General features: G+C 47.5%; 1 protein-coding gene across 2 annotated transcripts in view; it reads left to right on the top strand.

Annotated features, from left to right (window-relative positions):
* The window catches only part of LOC140361280 (uncharacterized), a 37366-nt gene that overhangs the window by 17719 nt on the left and 6835 nt on the right, over window positions 1-12812 (top strand). For both annotated transcript variants that reach the window (XM_072447041.1, XM_072447039.1), the window contains 8 exons: window positions 1478-1541; window positions 3284-3412; window positions 4450-4770; window positions 4857-5015; window positions 5415-5477; window positions 5542-5599; window positions 5934-6065; window positions 6137-6251. In XM_072447041.1, coding sequence (XP_072303142.1) covers window positions 1478-1541; window positions 3284-3412; window positions 4450-4770; window positions 4857-5015; window positions 5415-5477; window positions 5542-5599; window positions 5934-6065; window positions 6137-6251 — 1041 coding nt within the window. The remainder of the gene's footprint in view (window positions 1-1477; window positions 1542-3283; window positions 3413-4449; window positions 4771-4856; window positions 5016-5414; window positions 5478-5541; window positions 5600-5933; window positions 6066-6136; window positions 6252-12812) is intronic.

Here is a 12812-nt window from a genome sequence, read left to right as displayed (position 1 = left end):
ACCAGTGGATGATGAAAACCTGGAGAACTTGGAAAGGTTCATGTTCATGACGTACGACAGCTGAAGGTGTCGATGAAAGAAGGTGGGACAGTTTGTACAGAAGCAGAGAGCGTTCCAGGGGCTCTGCCTCTGGACTACGTCATTCACAAACCACTCCGGACAACTGGGGCTGGACCAAGACAGGACAGAGTGACAGATCATCGTCACACAGCAGCAGACTAAGTGTGACCACTGTAAAGCTGCAGAGGTCAGCTTTAGAATCACCTCATCATGCAGGTGACTTTCCACCTCCAGAAAGTTACATACTGTTACTTTAAGGATAAGTTCTCCCTTTGAACGCACGTCTGCACTTCAGAGGGATTCCACATCCACAGCTGTGTTCCATCTTTAACACTGGTCAGCAGCGGTTGAAGTGTGTCCACACAGGGCCCACACAGGGCCCACACAGGGGCCACACAGGGGCCACACAGGGGCCACACAGGGCCCACACAGGGCCCACACAGGGCCCACACAGGGGCCACACAGGGCCCACACAGGGCCCACACAGGGCCCACACAGGGGCCACACAGGGGCCACACAGGGGCCACACAGGGGCCACACAGGGCCCACACAGGGCCCACACAGGGCCCACACAGGGCCCACACAGGGCCCACAAAGGGCCCACACAGGGCCCACACAGGGCCCACACAGGGGCCACACAGGGGCCACACAGGGGCCACACAGGGGCCACACAGGGCCCACACAGGGCCCACACAGGGCCCACACAAGGCCCACACAGGGCCCACACAGGGGCCACACAGGGGCCACACAGGGCCCACACAGGGCCCACACAGGGGCCACACAGGGGCCACACAGGGCCCACACAGAGCCCACACAGGGGCCACACAGGGGCCACACAGGGCCCACACAGGGGCCACACAGGGCCCACACAGGGGCCACACAGAGCCCACACAGGGGCCACACAGGGGCCACACAGGGCCCACAAAGGGCCCACAGATGACCATGTGCTAATCCTGCTCTGAATCCAGCTGAATGACACACTCTAGAGCTCTAGTGCTCTATCTGTGTTTGGAAAGTAAAAGCCCAGCACCAGGCTGATGATATACTTAGGTGTTTGCTGATTTCAAAAGCATTTGTGATTATTTTGGGATGTAAGCAGAGTGCAGCGGAAACTCTTGCAAAGGCCCTGATTGCAAACTCTAAAATAGCCCAGAGCCTGAGCAGGGAGTGGGTTTTGGCACAGCTGTCACTGCAGAGGAGCCGCTGAGGCCTACGTGGTGGTGTTTCAGCTTAAACATACGATTTTCAGTTTTAGTTTCACTTAAGTGTACAATATATCTGATGCAATGGATGTCTGAGTTACTGTTATGTCTAAGTCACTTTTATTTCAGAGGTATTAAAGATGAGCATTCGTTGCTTAGCAGTTAGACTGTGAAATGACTCAAACAAACTAAAATGAAAGCGTTTGTCTCACCAGGGCACAGACGTGAAAAGAGAGAGGACTGTCCCCACGACTGGACAACAGAATGGGACAGCACCAGGTACTTGACAAATGTACTATCACTGAATTGTTAAATACTTTTTGAGATTTTAACATTGTTATGTCACCATAAACACACCTGGAGTCGCATTTATGTTTGATGAATCCTGTTTAGTAAGTCGACTCCTTCTGAGCAGGAAACGCTATTGTCCAATTTTCCTAGATTTATGACGTCATAGGTCAAGCTCCGAGATCTTTTGCTGTGTTATAAAGTCCATAAATCATCACCAGACACAGATTTCTGCCTCAAATAATGTTCATTACAACTGCCTGGTCTGTTTCTCTCCGCTCTGCAGCCAGTAGACGGGACTCCATTCTGACCTGGGTAGAATGTCCTGTGTGCTTATTGTATACACATTATTTTTAGTACTAAAACACGAGATTCCAATGCACAGGTACAAGAGCATGTTTTGGCCAATAAGAAATGCGAATAACGCACAAAATTTGTCCTTTAAAGCTTGTGTACCAGTATTTGTAAATTGTCCTGCTGAGTACATGTGTAAGGCAGCACTTTGTGACAAATAAAGACACACTATGCACTGTCTGTGTCTAATAATTATTAATAGATTATTGTATTTTAGAAACACACCAGTTTGACTTCTCTGGAAAATGTTATATCTGCTATATCTGTAACTCCCTCGAAAACTCCCTCGAAAATGATGCTTGTAAATATGAACTATGCACCATGTGTTGTGAAAGCCAGAAACTAGTCAGAAAGATTTAAGCGTGACTAGCCGAGGTGCTAAGTGATCAATAGTATGAGCGTTGAACACGGCACAATCTGCTCATTTATACGTCTGTTGATTTAAATACCTACTTCCTCCTTTTACCATTTGAAAAGTGAGTAACACATTTATGGAGCTCAACAGAGACCATTCAGGTGTTCCGAAAAAAACAATCAATCAATCAATTTCAAAGCTTTCTCGGAATCATTTTTATGCAAACTAATGAACGCAAGACCTATAATTTTATTTACAAGCAGTTTCTGGAGCTTTATAATCAATTCATTTTGTTAAAACATTTGCTGAATTTTTAGTTTTGTGTGTGTGTTTTTGGTGTTTTTGATGTTTTTGATGTTTTTGATGTTTTTGATGTTATGGACAGTTGTGCCTTTTACCAGAACATACAGAGTAACATTTTCACTTTATTGAACGTCTTTGTAAGTCCCTGTCATGGTTAAATATGTGTTGTCGGGGTATTTGAAGTGTTTGTCGTCGCCCTCTGCTGTCTCTGGGTGGAAAACCAGCCTTGCCACATTTACTCTCCTGAGTATAAATGCTTTTAGGTCAGTTCTCTGACAGTGTATTTTCACAAGGGAGCTGCAGGGGGAGCTCTATCACTAAAGTTTCTTGATAAAGTTTTACTTTAATATTGGAATTTTCCCAAAAACCGATGGCGAAAAATGTATGAGAAATTTTCTGACTTCGTAGTGGGCGGGACTGTTTAGCTCCATTATATGCAAAAGTCCAGTTTCACACACACTTGTTTGAGTATCCTGGCTTCTGCAACACATTTCCACCACCTCTTGACCTCTTCTGATGCTGATAAAGTCCATTAACCTTCACCAGCCTGCCACTGATCATTTTAAGACTCACACCATTATTTTAAGCCTGATTCAAATGGCTTCTCTCTTCAGTGCAGTAGCAGCTGGAGTCCTTGCATCCTCTGCTGAAAGTGAATAGATCCAATTATTTTGACAATAACATGAAACATGATTTGTCAGTAAAGTGCTTTTCATTTTAGATGAGGAAGAGCCAGTCCCTGTGACCAAACCTTACCTTCCTCTCACCTCCACGACTAAAACCAGCCCAGAATCTGGCTCAGACTCCCGGCCAGCAGCAGACACGGCTGTCAGCTCACCACTGACACCAGGTAAGGCACCCACAGAACAGCTCTCTCATTTATGTTGTGATTGTTTCACCAGGAAACAGGAAAAACAGGCCAGCACAAAACACCACCACCTCTTTTGTCTAACAGCAGGAGATTAATAAATTATGTTTCCACTGACCCTGATCGCCCAGACCGGTTCACTTCAGAGCCTTTTGGAACAGTCCCTGCACATGGACATATGTATTTATTTATTGATCAGATCAAGTTGTACAGGAGCAAAGATGATTTTAAAAAAGGTAAACATCTTTATAGTAGAGTTTCAAAGCACTGGAATGCAAAAGTCATTGGTATCGGTATCGGATTGATATCACTTTACTTGCAATAGAAATAAAAATCACTGGTGGATAAAAAAATCACAGGTATTACCCATCGGTACAAGAAACTACAAACTTCTGGTTTGTGGTCAGCTTTCTCAACATTCATTTATTTCACTTCCCTGCAAAGCCTCTACACCGTGTTTTAACCTCTCTGTGTGTCATACATCGGCTTTGGATAATGTTAGATGCATTATGCTCTGGAAATATCATATTTTTGATGAACAGGAAACAGCCGATACTGTCGTGTGCTGGCTTTGGTTGACTAAGAAGGTCAGCTCAACATTTAAGTTACTATCACTGGAAATATGGATCAAATCAAGTGGGTGTTCTCTCTTGTCTAATCATCTCATGTTAAATTGTTCTGGAGCCACTTTAGAAGACCTCCCAGAGTCTGCCTAAGACCGTGAAGACCCTTTCAGACCCGATCCACTCCAAAGTGAATCAGAGGAACATGCCTAAAGTTACTCATCACACAGTCTTTGAGTAACACAACATTCCCTGATGTGTTCACATTAACACACATCCACAGACTGAGATTAAACTGGGATTAGACCTGAACTAAAATTGGACCAAACCAAGTCTACAACAGGACAAAACCGGGACCAAACCAGGACAAGTTTGAGCAAATCATTAAAGTCACCATGGCGTTATCAGTGGTGCCAAGCTAATATCCCTTTATCACGATCTCTCCTCCTGATGCAGAAGGGCCTCTCCCACACCTCCCTGTGACCTCCACCAGTAAAGCTGCTCCTGAGGAGGCCAAGCCTCAGCCGCTCTCTGCTGCCGAGACAGCCAGCGACGCCTTTAGGAGAGGTCCCTCTGTATCAGGCACATGTGCAGTGAAGGAGGTGGTCCCACAGCCATCTCAGGACCAGGGGAGCTCGCACCCTGACCCTCTGGCCCATTCCCCCCTAACAGCACTGACCAGGAGCAGCGCTGACACTACCCCGGTCAAAAGTGACCGCACACATTCAGCTACAGAGTCTCCGGCCCTCCAGAGAGCAGAGCCACCTTTTAAAACAGGTCAGATAGTCATCATATTTATGTTGGATCAGTCAAGAAACAGAACTCTGCTCATGGTGTGTTCATAATGTGTGTGTTTGTGTCAGATGTGAGTGAACCAAAGGCCCACGCTGCCCTGTCTGCTCTGGGTAAAGCCAGCTCTGAGCCTGAGCCTGCACCTTCTCCTGCTTCCACGCCCAAGTTCTCCTGTCTGACCTCGCTCCAGGACAGCCCCATCAGACCTGGGGAGTACCCCTTCAAACGCAGTGAGTGTCTGCCTGGCCTCGTCACTGATGTAGTGATACAAACTCTTCTAAGGCTATGCTTTACAATTGAAATGGGGACAATATAATACATGGGATTTATATTGTGCTTTATTTATTCACTCAAGTGATTGTGGTAAGATACTACGGTAGCCAGGGATACTGCCAATCTGCGCCATCAGCCCCTCCCAACACTCACATACTAGATTCATACTAGGCAATGTGGGTCAAGTGTCTAGCCTAGGGTTAGGTCTAGCCAAGGACACTAGAGCCACTGCTGCTCCACTGTGGCCCCTGGCTTTCCCTGACTTGCTTAGGGTTAGAGTTGCTGCTCTCTGTGGTGACCGGTCATAGCCACTGCCCAGTGTTCTCTAATGTAAATGTGTGTTCTGTTTGGTCCAGCTCCAGTCCTGAAGACGCCCAGTCCAGTCCTGAAGAGGAGCGTGAGCTTTCCCCAGCCTACAGGTACAGCCTCGTCACAACCTGCTCATGTGTTCTGTTCTCATCTGACCTTATGGAACTCCCACAGAAAAACTACTGCCCTCCAAATCCATCATCAAATCAGGCTTCTCTCCCTGCTTGGACAAGTGAGTGGTTTCCCTTTGCCCCGCCCCCTAAAGAGTATAGCAGCATTCAGAGAATTGTATTTTCTTCATTACAAACATGGAAGAAAAAATGTTGGACCAACCTTCTATTTTCTGTCTGATCAAAACATGTGAATACGAGTGTTTGTGAGAGCCAGGAACTAGTCGGACCGATTTCATTGTTTGAGAATGGGTTAACCCTAACCCTTGGTGATGGGGCCCCATTTAGAAAAAAAAGTTATTGGTGATTGGTTTAGAGGCAATGGTACCAGGAACAATGAGATATTGCAATATTTTTGGTTGGTTTTAATTGGAATACATTTGAAACGTGTTTTAGAAAGAGCCCAAAGTCTGGAGGCAGCGGTGTGGAGATGAAGCAGAACATGATGAAGTCCCAGAGCCTCCCTCGTCCTACCGGAGCACAGGTTAAACGGGCCATGTTTGAGAGGATGAACTCTGAGCCCATCAAGTGAGGAGCTTCACTTCTGCATCTGTGAACATGTCCTGTGTACTAACGCTGACGCTCCCGTGTGTGCACAGGCCAAAGGACGCCAAACCCAAACTGAAGCGCTCACAGAGCTTTGGGGTGTCCAGTGCCAGCGGCATCAAACAGATCCTCCTGGAGTGGTGTCGCTCCAAAACCATTGGATACCAGGTGGGAAGCCACGTCTCTCTTTTATCTATGGCAGCGATCCCCAACCTCTTTCCCCAACCTCTTTCCTCAACCTCTTTCCTCAACCTCTTTCTCCAACCTCTTTCCCCAACCTCTTTCTCCAACCTTTTTCCCCAACCTCTTTCCCCAACCTCTTTCCTCAACCTCTTTCCCCAACCTCTTTCTCCAACCTTTTTCCCCAACCTCTTTCCCCAACCTCTTTCCTCAACCTCTTTCCCCAACCTCTTTCCCCAACCTCTTTCCTCAACCTCTTTCCTCAACCTCTTTCCCCAACCTCTTTCTCCAACCTCTTTCTCCAACCTCTTTCTCCAACCTTTTTCCCCAACCTCTTTCACCAACCTCTTTCCCCAACCTCTTTCCTCAACCTCTTTCCCCAACCTCTTTCCTCAACCTCTTTCCCCAACCTCTTTCCTCAACCTCTTTCCCCAACCTCTTTCCTCAACCTCGTTCCTCAACATCTTTCCTCAACCTCGTTCCTCAACCTCTTTCCCCAACCTCTTTCCTCAACCTCGTTCCTCAACCTCTTTCCCCAACCTCTTTCACCAACCTCTTTCCCCAACCTCTTTCCTCAACCTCTTTCCCCAACCTCTTTCCCCAACCTCTTTCCTCAACCTCTTTCCTCAACCTCTTTCTCCAACCTCTTTCCCCAACCTCTTTCTCCAACCTTTTTCCCCAACCTCTTTCCCCAACCTCTTTCCTCAACCTCTTTCTCCAACCTTTTTCCCCAACCTCTTTCCTCAACCTCTTTCCCCAACCTCTTTCCCCAACCTCTTTCCCCAACCTCTTTCCTCAACCTCTTTCCCCAACCTCTTTCTCCAACCTCTTTCTCCAACCTCTTTCTCCAACCTCTTTCCCCAACCTCTTTCCTCAACCTCTTTCCTCAACCTCTTTCCCCAACCTCTTTCCCCAACCTCTTTCTCCAACCTCTTTCTCCAACCTTTTTCCCCAACCTCTTTCCCCAACCTCTTTCACCAACCTCTTTCCTCAACCTCTTTCCCCAACCTCTTTCCTCAACCTCTTTCCCCAACCTCTTTCCTCAACCTCTTTCCCCAACCTCTTTCCTCAACCTCTTTCCCCAACCTCTTTCCTCAACCTCTTTCCTCAACCTCGTTCCCCAACCTCTTTCCCCAACCTCTTTCCTCAACCTCGTTCCTCAACCTCTTTCCCCAACCTCTTTCCCCAACCTCTTTCACCAACCTCTTTCCCCAACCTCTTTCCTCAACCTCTTTCCCCAACCTCTTTCCCCAACCTCATTCACCAACCTCTTTCCCCAACCTCTTTCCCCAACCTCTTTCTCCAACCTCTTTCCTCAACCTCTTTCCCCAACCTCTTTCCCCAACCTCTTTCCCCAACCTCTTTCCTCAACCTCTTTCCCCAACCTCTTTCCCCAACCTCTTTCCCCAACCTCTTTCCCCAACCTCTTTCCCCAACCTCTTTCCCCAACCTCTTTCCTCAACCTGGTTCCTCAACCTCTTTCCTCGCACGGACCGGCACAATCACACAAAACATTCCAGGACCGGTTGAAGGGGGCAGAGCTGGTAACAAGAGTCTACAAACCCTTATTGTTTGACTCCATCGCCACCACAGACATTGTCGCCCTCAGAGGAAACTGTTGTTGTGATTTTGGGCGTTACAAAAATAAATTGTATTGAATTGAATTCTATAACTTTTAAAATAGCACATTACTTATGCTTATTTATTACTTTGCTGTTTATTAGATTAATTGGTTCATGTTTATGGTCAAACATATATAAAATGTTAGCTAAACGAAAGCAGATGACCCCTGATCTATGGGCTTTCAGTTGGCACAGTTGCCAACAATTTATAATCTTTCCAAAGGCTGCAATTTTTTAGCTAACATAATTTCCTTTGCGAACAACATATTTAGTTATTATGTGAAACAGCGGCTAAACCTGTAGTTTAGAGCTCTGCTAATATGTTCTGAAATGCGTGTGTACTAGTCTTATATGTCTAAATAAAATTAATACTAATAGATGAACCAGAAAATAAAATAAAAAGAAGGGTTTCAACGTTAATAAGTAGAATGTAGCTTTCATTTTTTCACAACGAAGTCTGGACGGTTAGTGTAAAATGACGAGCGTTAATTTAGTTAGTTAGTTAGTTAGTTATCAGAACACAGGCGAGCAGGAGGAAGTGGCTGTTACACACACAGGTTTGATATATCACACGCAGTCACACTCCTATATCGTGTATTGCCGTAATGTGTCAGTCAGTTGTTAAATGCACATATGACAGTTAGTTTTGACCAATGACAAAAAAATGTCAAACCCAAGAACGCGCCATAGCAACCACCTTGGTAACCGAATGCTTCAACCGCTGTCGCAAAATCAATGACGTCAGAGCGGTAACATGCTGTAGCCGACCTTCAATGTTCTGGTCAGACATGTGCTGAACAGAGGGGAATTTTACCTTTTACACGATGAATCTTGCAATAACACGAGATGTGAAGCACTGCACTGCTCAAGAGGGACACGGGCTCTTTCAGGTGCCCAAACTGAAGATTAGAGGACGTTTTGGGCACGATTTGTCCCGGACTAAGAGAATGTTTTTGGAATCCCAGCTGCGATGTATGGCAACCAATGTTATGCTACCAACATTTCACAGAAGACAGTTTCCAAAACCTCATTAAGTATCGTAATTTGCAGTTTCGAACTAATACAGTAAGGAACCTCATCAACATTGTATTCCATATTATTTCATGGGAAATATTCCAGTTTAACATGCACCATTCAGAAAGTCTGTCTGTCCAGTCACAATCTCATTCTCGTCTCCTCATCGTCATTCTCATCCGCTCTATTTTCATGGTCTGACGAAGCGTCAGGCTCAAATATATGAGGCAGGACATGTTCTTCAACTGGATGCTGTTCATCATCCGTTGAAATCCGCTCACTTGACAAGGATTCAGTTGTATTTTGCTCGCTCTCGCTGTCCACTTCAGTGTAAATATCTTCAGTGTTGGCTGGACAATGTCCCGCTGTGACGTCACATTTCCGGGTGAAGGCAAAAACACGAACACAGCAAAAGAGCATAATTCTTTAAATAATAGTTTATTTTTTTATCAATAGTATCTGAATATATTAAGACTTGGATAGCCAACAAGGACTTGAAAGCACAATTACAAATAACTTTGCCGCTCATCTTTAAGGACACAGTTTTGTAGAACTGGCTGAATGTGAGATGTTTGTTAATGATCACAGTTCATGGGTGTTGACTGTGGTGGAACCCAGCGTCGTTCTTCAGAACAGAACACAGAGATGTGATCCATACCCAAAGAGCACTAACACAGTGTCACATTATGTAAACCAGATCCTGCTCTGGAGCACCCAATAGCAGAGGCGGAGCCAGACATTCTAAACATCCGGGGCTTAGCCCAAAAAGAAAGGGAGGGGTTCATTCTGGCCAATAGGATGTGGTTTTAGTGCAGTTACAGACAGTTACAGACAGTTACAGACAGTTGCAGACAGTTGCAGACAGTAACAGACAGTTACAAACAGTTACAGACAGTTGCAGACAGTTGCAGACAGTAACAGACAGTTACAAACAGTTACAGACAGTTGCAGACAGTTGCAGACAGTTGCAGACAGTTGCAGACAGTTGCAGACAGTTGCAGACAGTTACAGACAGTAACAGACAGTTACAGACAGTAACAGACAGTTGCAGACAGTTGCAGACAGTTGCAGACAGTTGCAGACAGTTGCAGACAGTTACAGACAGTTGCAGACAGTTGCAGACAGTTACAGACAGTTGCAGACAGTTGCAGACAGTTGCAGACAGTTGCAGACAGTTGCAGACAGTTGCAGACAGTTGCAGACAGTTGCAGACAGTTGCAGACAGTTGCAGACAGTTGCAGACAGTTGCAGACAGTTACAGACAGTTGCAGACAGTTGCAGACAGTTGCAGACAGTTGCAGACAGTTGCAGACAGTTGCAGACAGTTGCAGACAGTTGCAGACAGTTGCAGACAGTTGCAGACAGTTGCAGACAGTTGCAGACAGTTGCAGACAGTTGCAGACAGTTGCAGACAGTTACAGACAGTTGCAGACAGTTGCAGACAGTTGCAGACAGTTGCAGACAGTTACAGACAGTTGCAGACAGTTGCAGACAGTTACAGACAGTTGCAGACAGTTACAGACAGTTACAGACAGTTACAGACAGTTGCAGACAGTTGCAGACAGTTACAGACAGTTACAGACAGTTGCAGACAGTTGCAGACAGTTGCAGACAGTTGCAGACAGTTGCAGACAGTTACAGACAGTTGCAGACAGTTGCAGACAGTTGCAGACAGTTGCAGACAGTTGCAGACAGTTGCAGACAGTTGCAGACAGTTGCAGACAGTTACAGACAGTTGCAGACAGTTGCAGACAGTTGCAGACAGTTGCAGACAGTTGCAGACAGTTGCAGACAGTTGCAGACAGTTGCAGACAGTTACAGACAGTTGCAGACAGTTGCAGACAGTTGCAGACAGTTGCAGACAGTTGCAGACAGTTGCAGACAGTTGCAGACAGTTACAGACAGTTGCAGACAGTTGCAGACAGTTGCAGACAGTTACAGACAGTTGCAGACAGTTGCAGACAGTTGCAGACAGTTGCAGACAGTTACAGACAGTTGCAGACAGTTGCAGACAGTTGCAGACAGTTGCAGACAGTTACAGACAGTTGCAGACAGTTGCAGACAGTTACAGACAGTTGCAGACAGTTGCAGACAGTTACAGACAGTTACAGACAGTTACAGACAGTTGCAGACAGTTGCAGACAGTTGCAGACAGTTGCAGACAGTTGCAGACAGTTGCAGACAGTTACAGACAGTTGCAGACAGTTGCAGACAGTTGCAGACAGTTGCAGACAGTTACAGACAGTTACAGACAGTTGCAGACAGTTGCAGACAGTTGCAGACAGTTACAGACAGTTGCAGACAGTTACAGACAGTAACAGACAGTTGCAGACAGTTACAGACAGTTGCAGACAGTTACAAACAGTTGCAAAAGGTTACAGACAGTGACCCTCCAAAGGCAAAGACAGCCTTTTTGACTTCTGAGAGAGCTCCTCCCTCCACAACACGTTGAACAGAACAGCAGATGTGACATTTAGTTATTCAAGAAATTGTACATCTGGATGTTCTTTAAAACAATCAGTGACAAAACAAACATGAGAAATATGCCCCTGACAGAGCTCGAGCTCACAACACTAATGTCCACAGACTCTGAGCCACCGCTACACCTGAGCCACTGCTACACCTGAGCCACCTGAGCTACTGCTACACCTGAGCCACCGCTACACCTGAGCCACCTGAGCTACTGCTACACCTGAGCCACCGCTACACCTGAGCCACCACCGCTACACCTGAGCTACTGCTACACCTGAGCCACCGCTACACCTGAGCCACTGCTACACCTGAGCCACCTGAGCTACTGCTACACCTGAGCCACCGCTACACCTGAGCCACCACCGCTACACCTGAGCTACTGCTACACCTGAGCCACCGCTACACCTGAGCCACCGCTACACCTGAGCCACTGCTACACCTGAGCCACCGCTACACCTGAGCCACCACCGCTACACCTGAGCCACCACCGCTACACCTGAGCCACTGCTACACCTGAGCCACCTGAGCTACTGCTACACCTGAGCCACCGCTACACCTGAGCCACTGCTACACCTGAGCCACCACCGCTACACCTGAGCCACCGCTACACCTGAGCCACTGCTACACCTGAGCCACCTGAGCCACCGCTACACCTGAGCCACCACCGCTACACCTGAGCTACTGCTACACCTGAGCCACCGCTACACCTGAGCCACCGCTACACCTGAGCCACTGCTACACCTGAGCCACCGCTACACCTGAGCCACCACCGCTACACCTGAGCCACTGCTACACCTGAGCCACTGCTACACCTGAGCCACTGCTACACCTGAGCCACCTGAGCCACTTCTATACCTGAGCCACTGCTACACCTGAGCCACTGCTACACCTGAGCCACTGCTACACCTGAGCCACTGCTACACCTGAGCCACCTGAGCCACTTCTATACCTGAGCCACTGCTACACCTGAGCCACTGCTACACCTGAGCCACTGCTACACCTGAGCCACCACCGCTACACTTGAGCCACCGCTACACCTGAGCCACCGCTACACCTGAGCCACCGCTACACCTGAGCCACTGCTACACCTGAGCCACCACCGCTACACCTGAGCCACTGCTACACCTGAGCCACCTGAGGTACTGCTACACCTGAGCCACTGCTACACCTGAGCCACCACCGCTACACCTGAGCCACTGCTACACCTGAGCCACCTGAGCTACTGCTACACCTGAGCCACTGCTACACCTGAGCCACCACCGCTACACCTGAGCCACCACTACACCTGAGCCACTGCTACACCTGAGCCACCTGAGCCACTGCTACACCTGAGCCACCTGAGCCACCGCTACACCTGAGCCACCACCGCTACACCTGAGCTACTGCTACACCTGAGCCACCGCTACACCTGAGCCACCGCTACACTTGAGCCACTGCTACA

Source organism: Eucyclogobius newberryi, unplaced genomic scaffold, assembly GCF_026437365.1.
Source record: "Eucyclogobius newberryi isolate DKJ021-1_F unplaced genomic scaffold, fEucNew1.0.hap1 SCAF_15, whole genome shotgun sequence".
NCBI lineage: Eukaryota > Metazoa > Chordata > Actinopteri > Gobiiformes > Gobiidae > Eucyclogobius > Eucyclogobius newberryi.
This window is presented reverse-complemented; position numbering and strand designations above follow the sequence as displayed.